This window comes from Perca flavescens, chromosome 2, assembly GCF_004354835.1.
Source record: "Perca flavescens isolate YP-PL-M2 chromosome 2, PFLA_1.0, whole genome shotgun sequence".
NCBI classification, from domain to species: Eukaryota; Metazoa; Chordata; class Actinopteri; order Perciformes; family Percidae; genus Perca; species Perca flavescens.
The window spans coordinates 13,463,941-13,491,108 of NC_041332.1; the positions used below are offsets into that span (position 1 = coordinate 13,463,941).

At 41.9% G+C, this 27,168-nt stretch overlaps 1 protein-coding gene across 1 annotated transcript in view; it reads right to left on the bottom strand.

The window, feature by feature from the left end:
* The window catches only part of xylt1 (xylosyltransferase I), an 81,077-nt gene extending 54,514 nt beyond the window's left edge, over positions 1-26,563 (bottom strand). Inside the window, exon 1 of the mRNA XM_028599648.1 lies at positions 26,265-26,563. Coding sequence (XP_028455449.1) covers positions 26,265-26,516 — 252 coding nt within the window. The 5' untranslated portion in view covers positions 26,517-26,563. The remainder of the gene's footprint in view (positions 1-26,264) is intronic.
* Between the last annotated feature and the right edge of the window lie 605 nt (positions 26,564-27,168).

Consider the following 27,168-nt stretch of genomic DNA (forward strand, 5'->3'; position numbering starts at 1 on the left):
AGCGCGAGATGAGAAAAAGGCGTTCAGGTAGTCTGTTGTTTTGGAGTAAGCTACAGAAATTATAGGCTCCTGTTATCTAAAATATTTAAATGATTTCAACAGTGTGGATGAGGTTGATCTTGAGATCGATAATGTTGTCAGTTTTAGTAACAATCTGAACCTGGCAGTACCAAAAACATCACTTTAATTGGACAAAAAGCAAGACTCCACAATTGCCCCATTAGGTTACATTGTAGCTTGATTTGCGCCGGCTCGTCATTGCGATCTCGCTCAATACTGGACCAAATTCAAAGATTTTTGGTCACATCAGTCTATTAGACATAAATGCATGGGACAATGGGGCCCAGGTTGAAAAAAATGGTAGTTACCCTTTAATGCGCTAGTGTGTGTGTGTACTTAGCAGCGCTGCCTTAAGCCCATTTTACAGTAACCGCAGCCGAGCTGGCGCATGTATATGTGACGTCATGAAATCTCTGTGACTATTTATACCTGCGCGTGGTGGTTGTGACACTAGTTGCAGTCTTCTCCTGAACAGAGGTGGCGCTAATGAGCAAAGGCTACCGACGTTGCTCTTTCTACGGACTAGAAGAAGAAGAAAAAGGTAAACAACGGCAGAACTGGCAGCAGCATTGCAGCAATGCTTCGATTTGATTCAATAACCTACTTCGTCGGATCGAGACTTTCATTCACCATAAAAGAACTCATCTTAACCCAGTAAGTTGACAAGAGAGACTTGTAGTCACTCTGAGAGTCCTGGCATCCGGTTGTCGGCGAACTTGTTCAGGCCTCCTGTTTCCGCTTTGTCGCGCGCCGCTGAAAAAAAAGAGCTGTGCGCAACCTCGGCTCGCACGCCATAAATCGGACGTGCCGGCCGGATATTACGTCATTTTGACGTCGCGCGCCAGCTTGGATGCGTCTAGTATATAACGGCTTTTACAGCTCTCTTGCTTGTCTGCAGGGTCGGTGGACAACAGGATTCCTTCTCCTCCTCCTTCACCTCCTTTATCACTCCCAACTTCCATCTCTCGGCTGCAGATGTTGGATTTGGCACGACGACGGACCAACACAGTAGTGGACAGATGTTAACACACACATGCACGCATATGGATATGTGATGTAAAACTGCACTGAATGTGATACACTGCTCACAAAATCACTCACGGAGGAGACACATTCAATCTCTTTACTGTCTCTCCTCCAGTCGTGCCTGCTGGCCTTGTATGGCCTCTACACACCCACCATATGCTAACTGCTGGAAGAGAGCTGTAATTTGTAAATGATTTAACCTTTTAATAGAGAAAAGATGAGGTTGGCTACAGTTGAATCTCTCTGGATGTGAAATAAGGATTGGAGCTGTGATTTAGACATCATTTAATTGTACTGTCCAATTATCTGTGCGGTCCATGTACTGAATGTGATTTGTCTGTTGTTTGTCTGTGTGTGTCTGTGCACTTGTTGGTGGATTCTTACTTGAAGATAGATGTGTGTGCCTGCAAGTGTGTGTGTGGTCTTCAAAACAAGCTGGTGCCAAGGCTTAGCTGATAGGCTAATTAAGCTCACCACAGGGAATAAATGTTTCCTCTCTGCCTGCCATTTGTCACACCTGGCACGGAAATGTCACTAGGAAAAGAAAGACACACACACACACACACACACACACACACACACACACACACACACACACACACACACACACACACACACACACACACACACACACAGTGGGAGAAGTGCTGAGGCGACAGAGCTAATGTGTGAAAGAAAGAAGAAAAAGATGGAAGAGGGAAGAGAAATGAGAGAAAAAGGGGCTACAGATGGACAGCAGAACAGAAAAAGATGCAGGGTCTTGTGTGAATAAAAAAAAGGAAGGAGGGAGAGAAACAGCATTCTGTTGAGCCTAACTAGTTACGTTTTCATTACAAAGAAATCTCTCTGCTAAATAAAATGTATATATCAAGTAAGTTGCATGCTTCCTTCAACTACTGTTGAACTGAATATATTCAGGAGGGCATCACAAGATTACATAATTAATTGAGCACCAGTAACTTTTGACATGCAACCAGGGCCCCTGTCTGGACTCGGAGCAGGTGAGTCGCAGTACACCCTTGAATTAACACCCCATACTTGTTATTCAGATACTGCAACGTCAAGGTGTAATACAAAAATCTGTTCCCAACTACTTACCTCTGTCTACCTTTGTCACATTTTCTCTCCTTCAATATGACAACTTTTTCAGCATCAGAAAGCCTAAGTCCCACCGTTTTTTCAAATGATTGATTCAGATTTATCTTAATACAATACGTGTACTTACATGCCAAATATAGCTATGTTAAAAGAGCTAATGGTTCACTCTGTACTGGCTGTGAATTGATCTCTTACAGTTCCACTACAAAATCCAAAGTCCTTGTCCGGTGTAAAAAACGCATTCTGAAGTTCAGCTGAAGTTAACTTGAGGCTTCAGCAGTCTGAATTAGCCAAATAAAGTTGTTTTTATTAGGAACTTCTCTCTTTGTGTATCCACATACAGTGTGTCCTTGCTGAGCTGTGGTGGAGGGATATTTTCTGTATGTACGTAATCACAGTCATGTCCTGCCTCCTGCACACCCTACCCTCTACCCAGGAGCCACCCCTTATCTAAACCAGAGTATTTCCAGTAAGTGAGAATGCGTCTGAGACGGGAAATCTCTTGTTGTGTCTACATGTGTAAAAGGCAGAGATGGGAGTAAGTCACACATGGGCAAGTCACAAGCAAGTCTCAAGTCTTAACCTTCAAGTCTCAAGCAAGTCCAAGTCATTTTTTGTGACAATCAAGCAAGTCAAGTCAAGTCAAGTCATAGCTTTTGTCAAGCAAATCACAAGTCAAGTCATACCAAAGTTTCCATTTTTAAACAAGCTAAAGACAGTGATTATGAACTGCTGGAGTTTTATTTGCATTTTTTACTCAATATTCAAAAGACATTGCGTCCACTTCGTGTGAAATTAAGAATCAATGCCACCTACATAGCCAATCACACTATGACAGACGCTCCACAACTGCAGTGTTTAATTTTAGATTAATGTAAAAATGAACTGGCAGTCTGGCACACGTGGGTGGTCAGTATTTACTGAAAGTCTACCGCCACGCACCGCGTCATCATATCAACGGTTCCTGTGCATGCAACAGCACTAAAATCGTAAAGTTAACTCCTCCTCAATATCAGAGGGGGAAAAATATATCTGTTAAACAGAAAATCAAGTCATTTCAAGACATTTGACTAAAGTCTAAGTCAAGTCTCAAGTCATGAATATCAAGTCAAAGTCAAGTCGAGTCTTATGAATGTTAATCAAGCAAGTCTCAAGTCCTAAAATTTGCGACTCGAGTCTAACTCGAGTCAAGTCATGTGACTCGAGTCCCCCATGTCTGGTAAAAGGTACACTTCGGTCTGTGTCTTCAGACATCTGATTTGTGGGACTTTGTCCAGAGTTCATGTGTGAAAATGGCTTAGGAGTCTACACCCATGCTAGCAGCTCTGTGAGACTCAAGGGGGTAAGCAAGCGTCTGGCAAGCGTAGCTTCTATGGCACCATTTTGATGCTAACAAGCCCCCCCCCCGTTAGCATTCCATTGACTACCATTCATTTTGACGTCACTTTGACAGTGAATAACTTTACATCTGAAGCGTTTAAAGACTCTATTTGTCCATTGTTTATTTCTAAAGAAACACAACAATGTATAAAAGGCTCCATTACCTTGTATCTCATGTTATGGCTCCGTAGCAGACGCAGGGCTTAAAGTGAAAAAAAATCCTGAGCATGAAACATTTTTGGAGGGGGGGGGTAAAGTTCTTACATAACACATCACAATCAGAACTTTGCATTGTTTAGCTTTTCATAAACTCCAGAGCAAGGCTGTTATGTTTAAATAACTCAGGCATAAAATTGGGTCAGGGGTGAAAAAGGTGAGAAGGATATTACCCCTCAAGGGGGCTCTGGGGGCATGCTCCCCCTGAAGAAAATTTTAAATATTCCATATTTTAAAGCATCAATCTGATGCATTTTGAGATGCATTTTTTGCCAACAGTGTAATATTTCAATATGCACTCATCAAGTTAATTTGACTAGCAAAACAGTTAAAGTCCTTCTGACATTACACAATAATAAAAGTCATAATTTTTACTTCTTCCAACCATATGTCAAATAAAAAGTCAATGTGGATTTACATATTGCAATAATATAATCCTTCAATGAATCATTGTGAAAACTAAACTTTACTACTTTGGCCAGGTCATCATCAAAAAAGCAAATTACTACATTCATGATTTTGTCCATGTTGATATTAGCTGCTTTATTTAGGCTACATTTATTAAAAAACGTTGCATTGTTTATCTTTTCATATAGCTAGATGTCTAAACTCTGGGACAAGGCCGTTATGTTTAAATAACTGCCATGCTGACTCCAAACAGACAGCTTTGTCAAGGCAGTTTGGGCTTCAGATAGGTTTTACAAATCATGTTTCGCTATGAACGTGCACACACGTATTGTTTGTATCACGGTTGGTCAGTAAAGGATCTTAACGGTAGCGGTAGTTGCCGGTAACGTACTCGTATGACAGAGTGCACGGACCGAAGCTTTGTGACTAGCATCTAATGACTAGCAAGCTCTTTCTTACCGCTGTTGCAGTCCAGTGTCTTCCTTGAACATGCGCTGCAGAAGCACCCGGCTCCCTCAGTTTGAGACACCAAGTGCTGAAAAACTTCCCGTCTCCACTATATACTGTCTATGGTCTCCACCCTTTTCCTCTTGTCCTTTATTCATGCCCAGCGCCATTTATTTTTTTAACTACTTTCTCAACTAAAGCTGTCTGTATCTACATGCTCCAAGTTTGATAAACTTTGCATGCATTGTTTTAGCCGCGTTACCACGGAGACCACACCGCACTCTCGCTTTTCGGCAAAGACCCGCCCTACTTTGCATCTGATTGGCTAGAACTAGTTTCATTGGTAGGTGGAAGTTCGATGATTGGTTAAATCCAGCACATCGAAACAAATCCCATGTGGACTTTTTAATTTATTTATTTTTCTAAAATATTCATATGCCAGAAATCCGGCACCAGGCCCGATTATTTTCAACCCTGTGTTAGTTAGAGCTGCGTTGCTCTTATATGATTGGTATGTGAAATCAATTGACTCAAAACTATTAAACCGCATGCAAGTTTTTTTTGTTTTTTTCTCGGCCGCACGCCGGAGATCCGGCACAGTGCCGGAATACTTTAAGCGCTGCAGACGTTTTTGTAAAAATAGGCTAACAATTGTGTCATAACCAAGCAACTTCCGGTCGCATAGTAGAGGAATTACCATATAATACAGGAGAAGCTCGCATTCAGTTTAGACTTACATTAGCTGTTTAAGTTTAATTACTAATTTTAACTAGCATGTTAGTAAGCAATAATTAGCCTGTGCCCATGTTATCTCCTTACATATACCTACGCTCTCCGTCTCTGCAAGATACCAGAAGAATTACAACTTTCAGACAGGTTGCTCACATCACATTTACGTCGTCTCTCTCAGTTGGAGGCTGCGCAGTAACGCTCAGTGCTCACCGGAAAATTGCTTCTAATATCCTTCACTGGTCTCCGTCCAGAACAACAGGATCTGTTGGTCCATTCTATATACTGTCAATGGTGAGACTGTACTTTGAAACAAATGCTAACATCAGCATACTAGCATGCTCATATTGACAATGCTAACATGTTTTCACCTGCCCAGGGACTACAAATGAAAATTAGCTAGTAGCTAAATCTGGTACGAAGGATCTTTTTTCTCTTTTTTAAGATTAATGTATTTTTGTACATTATCCCCGATATAAATATATTTAATAATCTAAACTAAACTGATGTTTAGCACAGTGTTTATCATGTTCACCATCTTAGCTTATCGTGTTAGCATGCTGACATTAGCTAATAGGCAATAAACAGAAGCCATGCCAAGCTATGGCAAAACAATCAGAGCCTATGTTTTTAATGGGCAAAGTACACACACACTCACACACACACACACACACACACACACACACACACACACACACACACACACACACACACACACACACACACACACACACACACACACACACACACACACACACACACATATAGTAGCCCCACAGCCATTGCTACATTATTACTAATACCCACCAACACCACACTGCTGCATGGCACTGCACAGGAGATCAGAGCACCACACACCTACTGTAAGAGTCCACAGGAGATTTAAGGTTGGGATAAGGAATGATGACAGAAATTATGTAAAGCCTCCCCTGGCTGACGCAAGGTTTTGGGAGAAATTGAGATAAGAAGAAAAGAATCATCGTCCTTTGTTGCAACCTTCTATTGTTAGATTGAAACAAACGACCTGCTGTTGTTGTTGTTGTGGAGTGCAGCGCTGAAATGGATGCCTTCTGAACAAACACTACACGCCTGGATTGCACAGTGTGGGTCTGGGTGCTGGAGTGTTGCACGCAAACATTGGGGGGGCAATTCACTTTCATTTCATCTCACTTGAAAATATAAACTCAAATTGCTGTTCATTTGCAAGTGACTGTTGTCCAATAGACAAGATATAATATCCTTTTCAGTGCAGAAATTGTTTTCATTTTTTTAAACTTTAATGAAATCCAACTTTTTGAACTGATTGCAATTTAAAGTAAAGTGAGAGCTTAAACGAAGGTGCACATTGGTGTAATGTTGTCAAAGCATGCAGAAAACGCTGTGGCTGTGCAAGTCAACGTAGGCTGTGAAGTCTCAGTATTAGGGATGCTGCATCATTTCTTTTTCATCCAATGCTGAAATTCATGCATGCCACATGGTGTTATTTCCATGGATCACTTCAAAGGGAAGTGGAATCAAAGATCTTGTGCTATACTAAAGCACATTGGCATCAGAGGCTCACTGATACTTGCCTTTTTCATCTTTGTTCCATGGAGACCTCTTATCTGTCTCTTGTCAACATGTCACTTAGTCATCCTTAACTAACACCAATCTTGGTACCAGCTGTCCTATCTTCCTTTTTCTCCCTCCCTCTTCCCTCTCATTGTTCATCCCATCTCTTCCCTCTTCCATGTTGACAATCGACACATCGCCATTGCCGTCATATGCTCTAATACACAATACATGCAGTCCGACAGCATCCGTATGGTCCCGTCCTGCCCAGCACAGCAGAAACATATTGGCCCCATATGGAGCCTCCCCACAGGGGGAATGTATCTGGGAAGGCTGGTGGAAGTCAGCGAGGACGCTAGCTACATGATGCTAATAGACCGGTGGCTTTCATACTGCTACCGTACAGTAATGATGTGGAAACCTTAAGCTGCTTAAACCCCAAGGTGGGACTATTTTGATTAAGCTCAGTAGTTTCCTTTTTCACTCTCTTTTTTTCTATTCTCAGATTTCCCTTTTCATTTCAAAGTTTCCCCAGGAAATCTGAAGAATAGAACATCAGCCGTGTCACAGTGTTTTTTTTTTTACTTGACACCTAAAGCTCAAAACTTTTCTCAATTTAAAACATCACTCCTTTTATTTTCTTGTATGTCATTGCAATCGCTCTCCATGTACTCAAATGGTAATATTAGGGCAACACCAACTCACTATGTTGTTGTAAAAGACCAATGTTCCATGCAGCAGTGATAAAAGAGAGCAGAAATAAGACAGCATTCGAGCTTGCGCCTCCTAATCTCCCCTCCTCCGGCTCAGCCTAACTGACATTTTCTTAATTTATTCCTCTCAGGATTCCAACATTTTAATTAGGTCACTCCAAATCTCCTCCCACGCAGCGTTATTCCGAAAAAACTTTTATTTCATCATGTTTGTCATTTGCCTCCTTCGTCTCCCATTCTCTTTCTTCCTTTCTTTTTTTTCCCGCACTCAGTTTCGCTCAGCGGGTTAGCTTACTAATGATGTACGGTGCTTTTTTCAACCAAATCCTGGTGCTGCCACAGGTAAGTATTGCAGAGGTAAATATGTAATTGAATCGCGAAATTAAATAAATGGACAGGTTTAAAGAAAGAACTCCCTTTTCGGGGTCTCTGTGGAAGAAAATTACGAGATTTGTAAAAAAAAATAAAAAAAAGGAACTGTGAAGGGCTCCTGTCAAATTGTACATGTATATATAAACTATATGTATGTATATATGTATATGTTGTGCCTGAAGTGTCTGTATATGTGCCTATGTATGTTGCACAAGTGTGTTCTTGAGACCTAATGGTTCCTACTGCTTATAATATGCACGCTTGTGTGTGTGTGTGTGTGTGTGTGTGTGTGTGTGTGTGTGTGTGTGCGTTGTTAGTACGTTTGTTCTCTTCTTTAACAGAAAGTGTATATAATCTGTAAATTGTTTCTTAGTGTGCCAGGAGTCCTGGCTTATCTCCAGCCTCCATAGAAACAAGAGGAAATGACTTTTCTACAAAGCGTCTGACAAGGCAAAATCTTTTACACGTCTTCCATTGGCACAGCAGGACGTTTACTATGAATTAAGTGCTTTGCTGAGGCGGTCTTACTTCTCTTTTACGATCAGAGCCAGTAGGTGTAAGCGCCCAACACGTCAAGCTGACTGTTAGTGGTCGTTGAATGTTAGTGGTCGTTGAAGGTCTTTGACCAACCATCACTTGTAGTTCTGGTGGTGTGTACAGAACCATTGGCTCTAGTCTGACTTTATTATTCATGATGTTTTTTGTGGATTAAGAACATGGTCTACTGTTACATACAATTACACCAACCCGACCAGAGCTGTTCATTAACAATAATTGCTGCACTGTTTACACTGGAGTACGGGGGATGAGTGTATGGCATAGGCTGTATGAAATATAGACGTAGTCACCGCGACGTCACTCAAGTGTTTCTGAAGAGCTAAAATGAAGCTCAAAGAGAGCCGCTCCCGGTTGCTCCGGCCGTCGCCATCTTGGCAGTGCCTGACATCAGCTTATTAAAAAAAATGGGCAGAGAGGTGTTGTGAATGAAGCAGACAGTCTATGCTCGCCGCTAATGACAGCGGCCCACCTGAATACAGAGCAACCTTTTCAACAAAAGTATTGTTCTCATTTGTTTTGAAGCTGGAGTTACATGACTACCAGACATTTGTTTTGACAGTTTTATTTCTTTTTTTTTTTAAATGAAAGAGGAGCAAATCCTGCAGTCAGTTTTTTCTTCTACTTTTTGGTCCACTCTCAAATACAAATTTATGTAATATTTTACATTGCACTGACTGAAGACAAGTTGGTATTTATTTGCACCTGTAAACCTTAAAACCTGTAACAATTGAAATAATTGTTCTCAGGATCAATTCTTCCATTTTAAAAGAATTTTAGTTTTAACTGAGTCTTTTGTTTTTAACTCAAGTGTTGTCTCATGTGAGGCAGCCGTTTTTGTGTAGATGGAAGTTCCAAATAAAAGAACGGTATGGTTATATTAAACCATTTCTTAATTAAATGTACAGAAAAATTACTGTTTCGTGATATACTTTGTTACCGTAAAATCAAATTACATATACTGTGATAGAAGATTTTGGTCATATCTTCCACCCCACTTTTAAGCAAAAATGGCAAATATTTGCTGCTTTGAGCTTTACAAATGTGAACATTTGCTTCCATATAAAAGTGCTAAAACAGTTCAGTAGGGAGAGTGTTAGACCGAAGATCTAAAGGCCCCTGTTTCAATCCAGGTTTCGGCAGCAAATTTTGATCCATTTCTCAGGGCAGCAGCAGGCTTGCTAACCGGAGGGTAAAGTCGGTATGGAGTGTGGACTGCTAGCTGGAGAGGTGCCAGTTCACCCTTTAACCACTGGCAACATTGTGAGATGTGTGGGGTTTGTCTTTCTGGAGTAAGCTAATGGTGATACTGAGATCAAGCAGAGGGATTGAGATGAAAAAAGAAGATTAAAATTAGAAGAAAAAAAAAAGTATTTATTTAGTGGACACACTAATCCAGTTCCTTTAGATCTTACATTCTTTACAGTTCCGCTGTTACTCTGAAGTACAATGCAGGAAAAACCATAAGGCTGAGGAAGTCCCAATGTTTCATGAATGACTGCACAGAGAGACGTTCAATATAACTATTTCCTGGCTGGGTTATGTCTACTTCTTTTCCTGTTATGGGGACAGAATGTAGCCAGGGGAAATTCATGTCATCCATGTCCACTCGCTCATATATATATATATATATATATATATATATATATATATATATATATATATATATATATATATATATATATATATATATATATATATATATATATATATATATATATATATATATATATATATATATATATATATATATATATATATATATATATATATATATATATATATATATATATATGAAAAGGCACAGGCACTCAGGAACACAGGCAAATGCATATATACCTGCCATTCCCACGCACCCCAAAAAAACCTCATTAATTAGCTTCTTCTGTCTGGCCCCCTCTCTATGCTGGTCTAGCAGAGTGACTCTCCAGTCCTCTAGAGGAATGCCAGTAATATCCTGTTCCACCACAGTCCGACCACCACCAATCACACTTTCCTACCACAACTCTGAGCAGTTCATACTGCGATACTGGTTTGTTGACTGGGCTCGACCATGAGAATGACTCAGAACTACAAGGCCCAAGGATTGCTAATCCATGACCTTCTTAGAAAGATAAGCTGAGAAAGTCGGCTCTATCTTCACCACACTGCAGTGAGGGTCATGAGGAACGAGCTCTAGTCTTGAAGTCTTGTGTGCTCGAGGGGTTGGCTAAAGCGGCTCGCTGCAACTGCAGGATCATGCTTCTGCGCTGCGTTGAGAAGAGATTCGTCCAGATGAGTGCAGTAATTATGTGGTTAACCTTGGCAAGTAGTGGAGGCTAGCTGATTATTGGTACAGCTAAAGGCCAGAAGCTGAAGGCCCGGCTAGTCGGCTAAAGTGGTGTACTGTGTGGCAAACTGAAACCAGGCTGGGGCTAAACTCCCTCTGTCTGAGAGGAAACTTTTAAAGAGCCATACAGAGCCCCCTCTGTGTGTGTGTGTGTGTGTGTGCGCGCGTCTGTGTTTTAGCAAGGAGTACCTTTGCTGAGGAGTGTGGTGATAGCTGAGGTTCACTAGGTTCAGTCGCACTGTGAATGTAAAGACTGCTTTGTGTGTATGTGTCTAATCTGTCACAAATTTACCAAATCACTAGCCAATGTCAACCAAGACACACTTATATACACTCACATTTGGATTAACTCAGAGCCCTCTTCATTGACGTCTGACATCTTTTATAAACCATTTTTAACCTCCAAAACCTGGCAGACTCTTGGTTAAAAAGTCATCCTGGACAAATCATTAACAAGCAAACAATCAAACAAACCTTCGCGTTCCCACTGTGTTGTGGGAAAGACTTAATGATTATATCACCATGTAAAACTAATTCTAATAAAAAGTGACAGATCAAGCCCAATGCTTACTTGTACATACGGAAACCATATGGGCCTGTCACCATAGTAAAGACAGCTTCTGCTGCGCTAATCACTTTGACATAGCAGATGCACAGACTGAGGCATTATTGGCAAAATTAAAGCTAACCCCCCCTTTTCACAGTGTGAAACAGCTGTCCAAAATTTGAGAGAGCGGGCTAGAGAGAGCGAGAAAAGGGGGAGAAATGGAGAAAGAGAGGGTATTGAGCAATTGCCAATAGCCAGACCCCGCAGCGACTCAGATCGGATCCCCCAGAGTTGAGGATTATGTTTTTTTTGATCCAGATTTTAGGCTGGATTTGGGGATTGCTCCTCAAGCTGGGCCAATCTGAAATTCTGTGTTTGCTCGATGATGTCATATTGTTTGTATATGTGTGTTTGTGGGAAACAAAGAGCAGGAAAAGTGCTCACGGCCACCGCTTGGTATTCAGAGTACGTTTTCGGTTGGTGCCAGCCACAGAAGGAGCAGTTAGCCGATCTGGCAGCATCAATTTGTCAGCATACCCAAGCAAAAAATCCTCTGGGGCCCCTGGGAACCAAAGCAGGGCACTGGCAAGAGCACAGAGGGCCTACGGTGACCCAGCAGGTGCTAAATACACACAGCTGTACGCTGATATGAAAAGCACACAAAGATGTACATATCCTTCAACGAGTGCATGCATACTAACAGTGACAAGTTTATGAGAAACGTACATATATACATCAGAGCAACACAATGGCAAAAACACACACACAGCTGCAGCGTTATATTAACAGCTGCTGTAGAGAAGGGTCAAAGACAGTGCATGTCATGCAGCCTGTGTCCTCTGAATCATCGGGCTCGCTGCAGGCTGGGACACCATGTGGAGCGCACGCACGCACGCACGCACGCACGCACGCACGCACGCGCGCGCACGCACACACACACACACACGGAAGAACAATCACCTTTCCTGACCTTTGATGTTCAATGCAGCATGCACACATCTCCTCACCCACACCCCACTTCTATACACACATAAAGAGTGTGTAGAGCCACGGGGCATCATAAACTCACAGCCTTTAATACACTAAAAATGAGTAGCACAACACTGTTATGGATTTCTGTACATGATATACTGTATATCAATCAATCAGACTTTATTTATATTTTTTTTTACTTTTTATACATGCAAATGTAGCACAAAGTGCTTCATACAATAGTAATAGTAATTTCAGCAGAAGTAAATTATAAGCTACATTCCGAGTCTATTAAGGAACAAAGAAAGAAAAGTGAGAGTGAAAAAGCAGAATAGTTTTGAGGAGCTAATAAACCTCACTCATTAATCTCCACTGCTGCCACTGGACATAATGCCAGTGAAAATATAGTCCTATTTCTTTTGATTATTCTTTCCACCTTAGAGCAACATGCTCACATCAGGCAAATAGTTACCAACTCATTACAGTCCTCCTCTATTGCTGTTAAATTGCAGTCATTTGTGTCTCTTAGGCAAATAGACTAAGTGCTAAGCAAGCAGATGTGCACCGGCTGAATTATAATTGCGTTGACCAAATCTCTTTCTCAGCCGTTAAGACAATTATGTCTGCATACTCTATATACCTCTGGAAAACGTGCATATGTGCAGGAGACAAATATTAATAAACACAGTAACTCGGTCACACATCCGTACACCCGCTATATGCTACTATTTTGCATGTACATGTATGGTATGTGGTTGGTGTACTCACATTTCAGCTCCACATAAGCCGTCAAGCCTTGTATGAGACCAGAGGAGTGCAGTGAGACCTACTTGGCCCTCGGTAAAAAAAATAAATAAAGAGGTTTTCATTTATCCTGTGGTTAAAGTGAGTTACATAAAAAGATTGTTGTAGGCCTATTTGCCGGAGTAAAGGGATTTCACTCACAGCAGTTAAGAAACTTGGGGACAGAGAGAGAAGTCTCACCCCTTAGAGCTAGACTTTCAGGGGGGAGAGTGAGAAAAAAAGAGCAGTATTGTTCTTTGTACACACGTATACACACACACACACACACACACACACACACACACACACACACACACACACACACACACACACACACACACACACACACACACACACACACACACACACACACACACACACACACACACGCACAGGTCTGGGTCTGTGTGTCTTGGAGTTGATTAAACCTCTGTCTTAGTTTTCTTTTCCCTTTACACCACAAAGCCTTATTTTTATACTTTCCTCTTAGTTTTACCAACTTTCAAATATTGCTCAGCTACAATTTTATTAATTCTCATCCTTTCTCACATTTACATGAACATGCAAACGCACACAAACTCACATTCCCTCACCTTTATCACACTGGCTGCAAATGCCATCGAGGGAAACACAGGCCTTTATGCCCTATGGACCTTTTATGTGTGTGTTGGAATGCATGAACAAGAGAATATTGTGCAACAGAATCGAGAGTTAGGAAAAAGAGAGCGCTTGTGGGTTCAACGTTCTAAGTGTATAAAATTCCGACAGTTTTCCAAAAAGAGAAACACAAACTGTTGAAAATGATCAAGCTTCCCGCTTCCTGCCATAGAAGCATGAATGCCTTAAGTACGTTAAAAAAAAGCATTTAACATTGTGCTCACATAATCACCCATCCTAATTATCTTCTCTTCCTCCCCCGCCTCCATCTACGCACTCAATCTTTTCTTTTCGTACATTGTAATTTCTGTATACCTCTGAGGCATGCCGTCCAATCAAATGGAAAAGAAACGGGAAGGATGGTTGGAGACAGATGAGAGGAGCGAGTAGTGGCGAGGACGGAGCAAGAGAAAAGTGAAAGAGAGAGGAAATGGGAGTAAAACAAGTGGAACGAGTGCAATTGACGAGAGAGAGAGAGAGAAAGAGAGAAATAAAGCGGGTCGACTCCGGCGGCGGCCGGGTTGAAGCGTCTGCCGAGCGTTGCTGATGTGATGGCACGATGATGATGATGGTGTTGATGATTCACCGCTGGTAGGAAATCAGAGAGGAGAACGTTTTATTATCACGGAGCTCAATTACAGCGCAATTTCTCCCCGCAGCGACAGCCTCTGCAGGGCTCCTCGTTGAAGCTGATTTGGGAGGCCTGCGGCGTCTGGAGGACCAGTGAGCGACTCAGCGGCGCGGTGAGATGTCCCCACTCGAGACGGGAGAAGAAGAGGAGGCAGGAGAGGACACCCGCGGAGTGGAGGAGTGGGAGCAAGCGGGGAAGAAGAGGGTGAGGAAGCAGTAAAGGAGAAGGATGAAAATGAAACGGCGTTAAGGCGTGTGTCTGCGTTAAGAACTCGCGAGCAGCTCTGCCCTCGAGGTGTTCGGCGGAGAGGAGACAGGCAGGAAGGACGGACAGGATCTAAATGCACTGCTGAGAGAGAAAACACCTGTTCAGTAATGAGTACGAGCTCTCCGGCTTCTGCTGGTGGTTTAACATGAATACTGAAGAGCAGCTATTCATGTGGTTCACAGAGTGTTTTATAATTGTATTTACTCTCAAAGTGTGTGTGTGTGTGTGTGTGTGTGTGTGTGTGTGTTGTGCATAAGCCAAGAGGGAAGGAGCATGGAGATAGAGGCCTTTGTGTACCTGCAAGCATGTGTGTTTGTGAGAGGGAGATTGTGTGGGTGAGTGCATTATTGTGTATTTTATTTTTATTTTATGCATTCTGTAGGTGTGCGCCTTTAGCACCGAGGGGACGCTGAAGAGTGTGTGGGAGTGTGTATGCACTTGTATGCATCGGTGTGGATGTTTGCAGGTGTGTACATCTAACTAGTACGTCCTGGCTGTCTCCAGTGTACCTTCCAAACATCCCGTACAGAGGCTGCCCTGAGGCAAAGGCATCTGCTGCACTGACCTCTCGGCGAGGGATTATTTAACACAACCTTGACCATAAACCCAAACCTTGATTATTCTCTCAATCTACCAGGAACTGTGTCATGTGTATGTACCAATGGCTGAAAAATGAGGTAATTCTGTAGCTAGTAACGTCTAGGTCAAACACCACCCTTCTACTACTTCAATTAAAGGGCTCATATTATGCTCATTTTCAGGTTCATAATTGTATTTAGAGGTTATATCAGAATAGGTTTACATGGTTTAATTTTCAAAAAACACCATCTTTTTGTTGTACTGCACATTGCTGCAGATCCTCTTTTCACCCTGTGTGTTGAGCGCTCTGTTTTAGCTACAGAGTGAGACATCTCACTTCTGTTCCATCTTTGTTGGGAGTCGCACATGCACTTTTTATTTGGAATTTCAGTTGTAGTGTTGGTGCCAATTTGCCTGGGTCCAGACCTCTGAATCTGCCCACTCCACCGAGTTCACTGATTCGTCTGGCATCATGACATGATCCTATGAGCACCGCGGGGGGACTAACGATTAGTCAATCAGCTCCACGGGTGGGACTAATGCCGTTTGTCAAGCTCTCTCAATACGGCCCAACATCAGATGGAAACAAAGTGTAACGAGTCAGCAATCCTATATATATTTAATTGGGTAAATATCAATATGCTTTTCTACAAAGAAGAAGCCAAAAGTTCTGAAATATTGAATGTTGTTGAAACACAAGTAGACATACAGGAACATGAGCTGTCTGATCAGATTCAATAAGATAAAAAAAAAAGACGACCAGACATATGATGCCAAGTTACATTACTTGACAGTTTTCAATACTCGGTGCTACTCGCACATTTCAGTAACAAAAAAAAGTGTTGAGGTTCAAAACCCGACCATAATGGAAAATTGTAAAAGCCTCACATAATTGTATAGACATTTCTCTGCATTTATGATGATGATTATTATCATTGGACTTCTGTGCCCAAGTTCCCCTCATTTTAAAGCATTGGACTCTAAAATGTTATTCAGATGTGGATAATACAAAGAAATATCCAACAGAGGCAAGTGTCCATCGGGGTGAATATTTAAACCTGTGGAAACACAACTCGTTTTAAATGGCAGTGCAGAACTGGGATTATTGGGCAGATTGCCTCAACCATCCTCTTCAGAGTAATCCTGAATCAGAGCTCTGATTTAGAGATGCTTGAAAAAACCGGCTTGATCAGTGTCTTGGCATCAGCTTACCTCTAAATCCTAAACTTCACCAACCGAGGGGAAAATTACAGACCTGATCCTTGCATGCTTGGAGGCCATTTGGCCGTTTGGAAGTTTCCAAGAGACGCTCTCTAACTATACAGTCTTTGCCAGCCGGGCCCAAGCTACACTAACAAGCCTTCAAACCAAACCGGGTTCCCCTGAGGATTATGCCGGGATTTGAGTCAACGTCGGATTTGTAGAAGGGATGAGACGTTTATCTTTTCTTTTCCCCCCGAACATTTCTTCCTTCGGCTTTCTTCTGTCTTGCATATCTGTCTCTCTTTCTCTGCCTGTCTCCATCTCTCTTTCTCCTCTCACTTTCTCTTCTCTTCTTAATCACAGATAGAGAGACAAGTCTTCTGGGCTGCTGGCATTCAGCTCCGGTAGTGAGAAGAAGAAAAAAGGAGGAGGAGGAAGAAGAAAAGCGCTGCTGTCAGATCCTCTCCTCTTGCTCCACGGGACTGGAAGGACAAAAGCTTTCTCCGACAGGCCGGATCGCCCCTACCCAGCCGATGTGTCATCACCGTGTGTCCTTACCATACTGCCACGTACTCTTTTCTGTTTCTGTCACAAACTCCCCTGTCTTATTAGAATAACACAATACATGGGGATTAGTGCATGGTGTGTTGTGGAGGAGATAGCAAGGCATGCTCAGTGTCATTAGTCTGTGTGGGTGTGATTACATGTTCATGTGCATTTGGGTGTTACATGTGGATCAGCGTGTTGCATGTCAATGTTGCGGCACTGCATCAATTTCGGAGAAGTGGGCAATCTCCCGTATGCTTCCAGAACGACATGGCTGTCAAGTGTTTTTCACTGTGATGTGACCATTACGGTTGAGAGACAAACACATTCTCTAGTGTCTAATGATCCCCTATAGAAGCATATTCATTGTGAATGCTGTCAGGGCTACAATATAGATGGTATAGATACAGTAGACTCTGTGATAAAGGCTGAAAATATGCAACAAAAAGGATATATGCCACTGCAGTCAATTTGACCTGATGAGAATGCAGCTTCTCATCATGTCCCACCTCCCAGCTTGGCAGCTTACACCATAAGAAGCAAATTCACTTGTGTTCAATTATAGAAAAAACATGATCCACAGAATTTTTGAATCAAAACACAATCAATAAAACACTACATTTTTAACAACTGATGCCATCCTGTTGGCTATAAATAATGATTCAGTGTTAGCCGAGGTTGTATTTTAGCTACAGTAATTGTCATGTTTTATGCTAATGAGGAATTGGTAAAAAAAAAATGCATTTGTTGAATACTGTATGTTACCTCAAATTCAGAGTTCGTAAGGCATAATTAGAAATTAAACTTAACAGTTTGAAATGTAAACAAATGTACCTTTACTTATAATCTTAAAGTGCTCATATTATGCTTTTTGGCTTTTTCCATTTCCTGTATTGGGTTATATATCTTTTTTGTGCACGTTATAGGTTTACAAAGTGAAAAAGCCCAAAGTCCACCCCAAAGGGACTTACCATCTTCCAGAGAAAACACTGTTCACAAACTGCTCCAAACAGCTCTATTGTAGTCCAGCCTTTACTTCCGTGACGAACGTGCGTCACTTTGTAACACATGTTATAATGCTCACCTAGCTGCTAGCGTGGCAGTACTTACTGCGCATACGCATTATTTTTAAAGAAACACAACGATGTATAAAAGGCTCCATTACCTTGTATCTCACGTTATGGCTCCGTAGCAGACGTTTTTATAAAAATAGGCTAACGATTGTGTCATAACCAAGCGACTTACTGTCGCATAGTAGAGGAATTACCGTATAGTACAGGAGGAGCTTGCAGGCAGTTTTGACTTACATTAGCAGTTTAAGTTTAATTACTAATGTTAACTAGCATTTTAGTTAGCAATAATTATCCTGTGCCTATGTTATCTCCTTACATATATATGCTCTCCGTCTCTGTAAGATTGGGAATGATTGAGATTTCTCTTGGCACAGCTACCAGAAGACTTACAACTTTCAGACAGGTTGCTCATGTCACATTTACGTTGTCTCTCTCAGTTGGAGGCTGCGCAGTAACGCTCAGCGCTCACCGGAAAAGTGCTTCTAATATCCTTCACTGGTCTCCGTCCAGAGCAACGGCATCTGTTGGTCCATTATATACTGCCTATGTTTAAAACTGCTAAACTCTGATTGGTGCACAAAAATACATGACACCACTTTTCCCAAACTAAGCCACGTCCACTTCAAACCAGTTTTAAGACAAAAGCACAGACACGGAAATATCTAATGTGAAATAACCACATCTATTCCAACTTTGTCAGAATACTTTGCGTTTATTTAGAAAACTGTTGCTCATAATAAGAAGCTGATTGAGAAAATAAGTTTTCAGGGGCTTCAAATTCAGTCTTTTTCTCAGTTCAGATTAGGCTCTGAGACTCATGCTGTGTGCATGGTCTTAAAAATGAAAAGCCGATCATACGGTACTCTGAGTCTTAGTTTTCACAAGCTATTTCATTTTTTTGTATTGAAAATTTTACTTAAATATCCCATCCAATATGAAAGCCCAGTGGCTAACGGAAACTAGTGTGTTCTCCCACATTCAGAGACTGAATCTTTAAATCTGTACTAAGATAGATCATAGTTTAAGTCAACAATAATCTAATTAAAGTTCAAACCACGGCAATTAATTTACAATAGTGTCGATTGAGTTAAATTTTTTTAATGAACAGTTCAATGTGATGATGATGATGATTCAAAATTCTGTAATTCAAGTACAGCAGTTTTTACTGATCTTGATTTATAAAATACAGGAGATCTATTTAAAGGGATAACCCTGCAACTAGTAAACAGCAAGGGAGTTGAGCCATTGGCCTAATAACCCCTCCATATGGTGATAGTCTAGTCCAAAACTGTGTGTGTGTGTGTGTGTGTGTGTGTGTGTGTGTGTGTGTGTGTGTGTGTGTGTGTGTATAGCCTTTTATCCCTGCGCTAAATATCAACATGGATACCCGACTTCAGATAAAACTAATTCAGCTCCCCATCAGCCTTGTCTTCCTCTCTCTCTCTCAGGGCTGTCTGCTAAGCCTCTTACCTATGGGATTATTGGCAACGCTAGGTATTATATAGCTTCATTCATCTGGATGATGCGTTATTAATGTGTTGGGGAATGAAACCATCTGTAACGGCAGCAAGGGATGATGGGAGGATGAGGGTAAGATGGGGGGGAACGGGTAAGAGGCAGGCTGTCTCACAGAGGCAGGAGAGACGGCTGGACAGGAGTGGTGGTGATGGTGTTTTGTGTGTGTGTGTGTGTGTGTGTGTAGGGGGGCTGGAGGGTGGGGGGACCATTACTACCATTGGTAGAAATGTTGAGGTTTGTTTGAATAGACCTGAATGAATAATAGGTACTGGTGATCTTTGATTTCGCAGTTTTCCAGATGTGGAACACAAAGGCATCAAGCTGAGCACAAAGCACACACAGACATGCAGGCATATACACAGTCTAAATGAGGAGAAAGGATAGTAAATTGCGGCTGTGTTACTGTAAGCCTTCTCAGACATGCATATTAGTCTGTAAATGTGCTGTCAAAAAAGATCCTGAGTTCATTTTTTTATCCTTTCCTGCCCTTTTCAGACATGACATCTGTAACATTTCCATGTTCATATATCTGTTAAAGTAATGGGATTTGGGAGATTTTGGACATGACGTGAGAGATGACTCACCACCATTATCAAAACACCAAATGAGGGAATACGGTATGTATAGGTTGGTAGGTTTAAATATCAGTACAGTGCCAGAGACATGGAGAATCAACACCTTACAACACTTTGTTGATTTTTTGCTTCATTGTCACCTATCTCTAGATTTCTGTAACAGAAAAGCTCCATGCTGACTCTGTTCAAACATGGCAGGACCATTGCGAATGGAGCTACAACACTGCGTTAAGTGATCAATCTTTTAGTTAATAAGACATCAGAAAATAGTGACAAAATGTATGTCAGAATTTCCCATAGTGATATCTTCAAATTTTGTTTTGTTTATCTGACCAACAGTGCAAAACCCACAATATTTAATTTACAATTTTATAAAGCAGAGATAAGTCCTCAGATTTGAGAAACTGGAACCAATTATTACGGATTCAATTTTCTATCAAATACTTGGCAACAGACTGGATGATGAGTTAATAAAAGGGACATCGAAAATAGAATAGAATCCTCTAACTTTGTAATAAAAAAATACACATTTTGCTTTCATATGACTCCCATCTTAATGCAATCCTGTGTATTCAAACTCAAAATATATTTATGTCATTCAGATGACATAAATTGAAGAAAAAAACAATCTATTGCCTCTGTTGCAAAACTGCCAAGTACTGAAAGTTGATACTGACTGCTTAGTCAGAGCGCTTGTCTTCTCATTCTCTAATTGCACATGAAAAGCTTTAAAATACTGAATAGTAGGAGCCATTTTTTATGTAGAATGCTGTACATTGTGTGCTGGTGATAAACCATCAAAACACTGTTTGCTATTAACTTGACGATGCAGTTATCCATTTGCCCTATTAAATATAATACTGTAATGGAACTTGCTCTCCTCTCATCTGCTCAGCAAGAGTCAACCTACATGGCATGTCTGTGAGTCACGCCAGCGTGTTTTCTGCTGTATTTGTAGTATTTCTAACATTCCGACCCTTTTACACTCAGAGAGACAGTGGAGGACAGTGAGAGAGACCGAGAAAGAGAGGCTGCTGCCTGTGCTGTCAACAGGTTACATGGATACCACACCGAAGAGGCCTGCAGTACTTTCAGCACCTGTGCTAGAAGTGTCTGTGTTGTGATGTTTAAGCTGCTATGGCTACCTGAACCTCGGTCTACAAACAATACGTGGTCTTTTAAAGGGTTCACCTGATATTTTGCATATGAGGAGGATCAGCTCAGTAAAATAACATGACAGGGTTCTAATGGTATACTGCATTATGATAATAAAATGTTTTCCTGTTGCAGGTTTTTGAAGGATTGTGTCATGTATACAAATTACACTTCAACATCAAAGTGTGTCTGGGTTTTTGTTGTGTCTCTTTCAAGTCTGAGGTGCATACTTCCTCCCTCAGATCTGAATATGTTCCCACCTCTCTTCGAGACTAACGGCACTTGAAAAAGAAGCTCTCTATTTGCGAAATCACGACAGATGGACGGACTCATGGGCAGGCTGTACTTTACGTTTCCCTCATTGCAGGTTTTACAGAGTAACACTTTATTGATGTAATGATTGGGATGTTTGAAATTTCAAATCACACAGTGCATCTTCTGGGTGTCTCCTGACTGTAATTACATATTTTCAAAGGTCTGTTTAAAGCAGAATGGCTCACACCCCGAAACGATTTAACTGCCAATTACCAATGTTAAAGTGGCTTTGCTATGATACAAAAACCAGCACAGACAGTGACTGGCACATACAATAGCAATGGAAAAAAACTGCATTGTCTGGAACACAGTGTAAGGATCTAAAACATGTGGGAAAGATGAGAAAAGTAGTTTTGTTACAAGGTGAATGAAAAGACTTTGAGGAAATGAAAAAATGAGAAGGCTGGACTTCAAAAAATGGAGTACAAGTAGGGCTGGGTATTCTTTAAAAACACTCAACTCCGTCAAATACACCACGCTGGACTTCACCACACCACATCACATCACAATCACAGGTCACATTAAATTGAAGATGGTTTGTGGTAATTGGCTGCAAGCAAAACCGTATAGTAATTTCTTTTTTTATCTGGGTAAAAAAAGGATTTAATACAGGTATCATTTGACTGAAGAAGTTTCGATACAACTAGAGCTAAAGATTAATCGATTAGTTGTCAACTATTAAATTAATCAGCAACTATTTTGATAGCGATTAATCGTTTGAGTCATTTATTTATTTTTAAGTAAAAATGATCTGAATCCAGCTTCTTAACTGTATACATTTTCTAGTTATTCACTCCTCTTTGACAGTACATCATTTTGGACATTTTATAGACCAAACAACTAATCGATTAATCGATAAAATAATCGACAGATTAATCAACAATAAAAATAATCGTTAGTTGCAGGCCTACTTGGTACTGGGTTACTTTGGCGACACCTTAAAAATATTGTGTACCCATACCTAGCCTTAAGTACGAGGCACAACCTGCTTATATACTGTACATTTTGAGCACGGAAGCCCACGTGGATACATTTTCCAAAGTAAATTTGGAATTCGAACAGTTCATTATAAACTGAATACTTTATTTATTCCCACGTTCAAACTGGGGAAAAGGAAATTGAACTGTCTAACTATAAATGTGTATGTGGGTGTGCGTTTGTGTGGAGCTGCTTCCTTGCATCCACGTATGGACATCATTTTGGGTGTTTGTGTGAGTCAGCAGCACTGTGATCATGGACACAGTGGGATGAATCACATTGTGGTTGTGGTGGTGGTTGGAGAATAGAATGGTAGCAACAACGGATTTCAGCAAAGCTCCCAAATGCAAAACATATGTACAGTGCATTGTTAATTGTACTGTACAAGATTAAAATTCCAACGACAATCCCAGCATGACTGAAGCGTTTCCAAAGTTCCCTTTAATGTTAATTCTGACGGACTTTGACAAACATCTAAGAGCTCATTTATTCTCATTAAATCATGAAAAACAGACTCAAAGACTTCTATTGTAGTTAGTATAAGTTGCCACCACTATATAAGAATACGTGTTTTCTGAAGTTACATGAGAACATTAATATCTGGCTATTTACAGTCACATATGGGAAACCCCACAAAGCTGATTTCTTCCATTTTATGCTTCTCTAAATTTAGTGTTTCTCTCTTCGACACAGTTTACAACATGTTCTGTCAGTCTCAAACTATTCAAGTACCTGGCACTCTTTTTTTTTTTTCATCTGCAGCAAGTGAGCCACTGGAAGAAAATAGTTGTGGGGAACAACTTTAAAATAAAATATAATGTAAGCATGTCATGTATGTATTATCACCATACTGTGGAAACATGTAGAAAAAAATCTCAGAATGTGCATTCTCAGATGGATTGTAATCTTTGCCGTAGGAAACCATTAGGAAAACTCAGTGCATTGGAAAAAGTGTACATCAGAGGTAATGTTACATGTAATACCATGTCTAACAGGGAAACTCTTTACAACATGTGTGAGTTGGACACCCGCCGGGGGGCACATGGGGATCATGACAGTATACGACTACCGCCGGCAGATGGAAAGAAACTGCTGACATCCAGATGTGGATTTTGGAGTCAGATGCTTTTTCAAACCTTTACTCGTTCTCCCGCTGAAAGTAGGTTGGTTTAATTCTGGCACATTAACCGTTTTTCACACAGTCACTAGGACCGCCTTAATAAGCACCTAGTAATAATAATTGTGATGCTATCTCCTGTAATAAACTGATGCCAGGCAAAACAAGACAGACTAATTAATAAGTATAGGAATTTTTGATGGGGAATTTGCAACAGTTAGCCACCACAGCCAAGACTTAATACTCAAAGCTAACATAATGTCATTGATGTGATTATTTCCAGATACATAAGGCAGTGGTGATGTGAACAATAAGCTGGTGTCTGTTGGACTAGAGAAGAAAACATCTTCGCTCTCTGGCAGCATTTCCCTCAAGAGACACAACAGGAGACCACTAATGACAACTGTAGCCCCTGCCTGCTGGGATCACAATAACACACCCAAAGCTATGCATAATATTTCCATCCAACACAAGTTATTACACAGAAATTCGGCTATTGTCATACTGTAGCTTCTGGCTCATTCTATTCTGGATCAAAGTGCTGCTATCCCTTCTCTCAGGCGTAGTGCCTCATATAGCATCAGTTGGCACCTATGCGTCACCCTTAGGCTGGACATCTCTGTCTTGCCAAGACAGACAGACAGACACAGACACAGACACACACACACACACACACACACACACACGCAGGAAGAAAGAATTAAAATGCAGTGATTAACCAGTAGAGGGAATGCACGGGGCCCAGGGCAACCAGTTGAATGCTGGGGCCACAGAACTGCAAAGAGCTGGTTGACAACCTGACAGGCAAGCAGCAGGCGAGCTGACTGGCTGGTGTACTGACTGGCATACAGGCTGTGTGAAATGCCTCAAGGCAATGGAGGGATGAAAGCTTTTCTTTGAAAAGGTCATGGGTGCAGAGCCACTGTGTGTTTTAACAGTGAAACACATGTGGACCAACCGGTGTTGACGCAGTGTGAATAGGTTCCGACACAACTGATCCCCAGCTCCTGTTAAGTCACTGCATTACTAATTCATGTACGGAGCAGAAATATTGCAGTAATTCTGTACAGCAAATAATAACAATACCCTAAAGTGTTATATCATTAATGAGTCCCTGCAGGACTGTTACAGGGATATTACCAGTGATATTTCTTCAGAGGATTCTTTAACTGTTGGGAAATAGACTCAAATATATCCCGTCCTTTAGCATGACTTTGTGCTGTGGAGATGCCGGCAGGTGGGACAAACAGTCCTACAGATGAAGCACTGTAACGTCTGCAAAGGAGACAGATGATACAGTGCACAGCTCTGAGTGACTGACTGAGCGCAGAGGCCACAGTGTATTACACTACATCAAAGCCGGTTATCTACTGGTTGCATGGTGGCTAAGGAGTAGGCTACACTTGAATGGCTGGCAGCTTTGCGAAGAGAAAGCGTTGCATGCTTGCCAGGAAACAACGGCATCCAATTTCTTTAGGGCAGCCTATTGCTTGAAAGACCACGCAAGCAAGAAGCTTCATTTTGGAGAATTTAATTGCAGAGATCAGGTTGTGAAAATTAATCACATGCTGCACAGAAGCACTGTACAAATTACATGACCCGCTCTGTGTGTGTAGCCTCCAGGGACAGGTGGAGTCAACAAATACACATTTTGGATTTTTGGTAGCAAATTCTGAAATGTTCAATGAGCAATGCATGGTATCAGCTCCTCTACTTCTACATGGAGACAGTTCCACAGACTTCCACTTACACTCAATTTATTCGTTATGTGGCTCTGTATGTTTGCTGTGGCTCCACAATCACATCTATCGTGACCTGTGTGTCTCAGGCTGCCACTACCAATACAACGGGTTGTGTTTTCACAGACAGGTGACTAATCTTTGTACACTCATCAAAAACAACTCTGAAAATTAGGTTATGTTTCAATTTGGCCTCCTCAGACAGTGCTGCTGAGCCATGCAGCTACTGTATTTGCCTATAAATACCAAATAGACCGTGACAGGTATGGGCTACAACCCAGTGACTCCTCAGCTAGGCTACTATCGTATGGAAGGATTTGCCCTGTTGTGCTATCATTCTGCCCTGGAGTGAACTAACATGCTGAGTTCCGATTTCATACTCAGCTTTGGCATTTTAACCTGGGCTGGAGTGCGTTCATTTCAACGGCGCAATGTGGCTCCTGTTCTCAGCAAGCATTCAGCTGAGGATGCTCAGAGTGAAAAGGGCTCGCTTGCATCTGTCTTGCTTCAGACGTGCTATCATTTCCCTACGAGGCAGCCTCCGTTCAAGTGACAACAGTCAAACATTCACTCATTTTGAGGCCCGCCCGTGCTTGTCACCCTAAAACGCAAACTGAAGATGTTTTTGAACTGCCTGCCAACCCCTCCGCGCTTCATCCCCGGCAAGACAGTCTATTTTCTAACGTGGATATGATACGAACGCGTCGGTAGCGCATCTGTCTTACCGGCTGCTGTATGTGGCGAGAAGTCCCCTTCCCAGGCGGAGGAAGATGCTGCCGCTGCCGCGGGACCCCGTTGCCTGCGAACCGGTCCCTCTTCTCCCGCACATTGGAGCCTCCGTTTTCCCTGTCTTCGCCGGAGTCGAGGCTGCTGAAGTTCCACACAATTAGCGTCTGCACGAGCAGCACCGTGAGGGCTGCTATCAAGGCGGACCGCGACCGGCGGGCCAACCTGCGTGCACACAAGCCGCCAACCATCTTCGCACCGGGCTGCACGGAGCTGGAGGACCGTCTGCTCTGCGCAGCGCGACGGGAGGAAGCAGTGGAAGTAGAGGGAGGACGAGAAGGAGGAGGAGGAGGAGAAGGAGGAGGAGGAGGAGGAGGAGGGAGCGAGCCTGAGCTTTACGGCGGCGGAGGCGAGGAGGAGCATCGAGAAGGAGAAGCACAGGGCCCCCTTGTGGTGAAAGTCGGCAAGAGGATGTTATGATGCTCCAGGCTACTGTAGGCCTACCACTCACTGTCCGTTCTCTCTGTGAGTGCATGTGTGAGGAGGAATTAGAACCTACATTTTCATTTCCAAGAGGGGATTCTGATAATGACCAAATAGGCTACCCTACCTGCAAATGAGAAATGTACAATGCGTAGGCTATATCATGATTAGATTGCAAGCCAGAGAGCAGCACTATTTTTCGGAAAGACGCACTGATCCCAACATGGGCGTAGCCAGGAATTCTGGGTTCCCCTGCCCTGATGCAATATTGCCTCGGGCACCTTTTAACTAACTCAAACATCCTAATGACATTTTTGTAGGGCTTCTCTAACTTTGGAAAGATTATTTCCATTTTACACCCCACTGGTTGGGTCCCAACTGGAATCCAATAGGAAAATTAACTTGTTCTTCCCTGCCTCC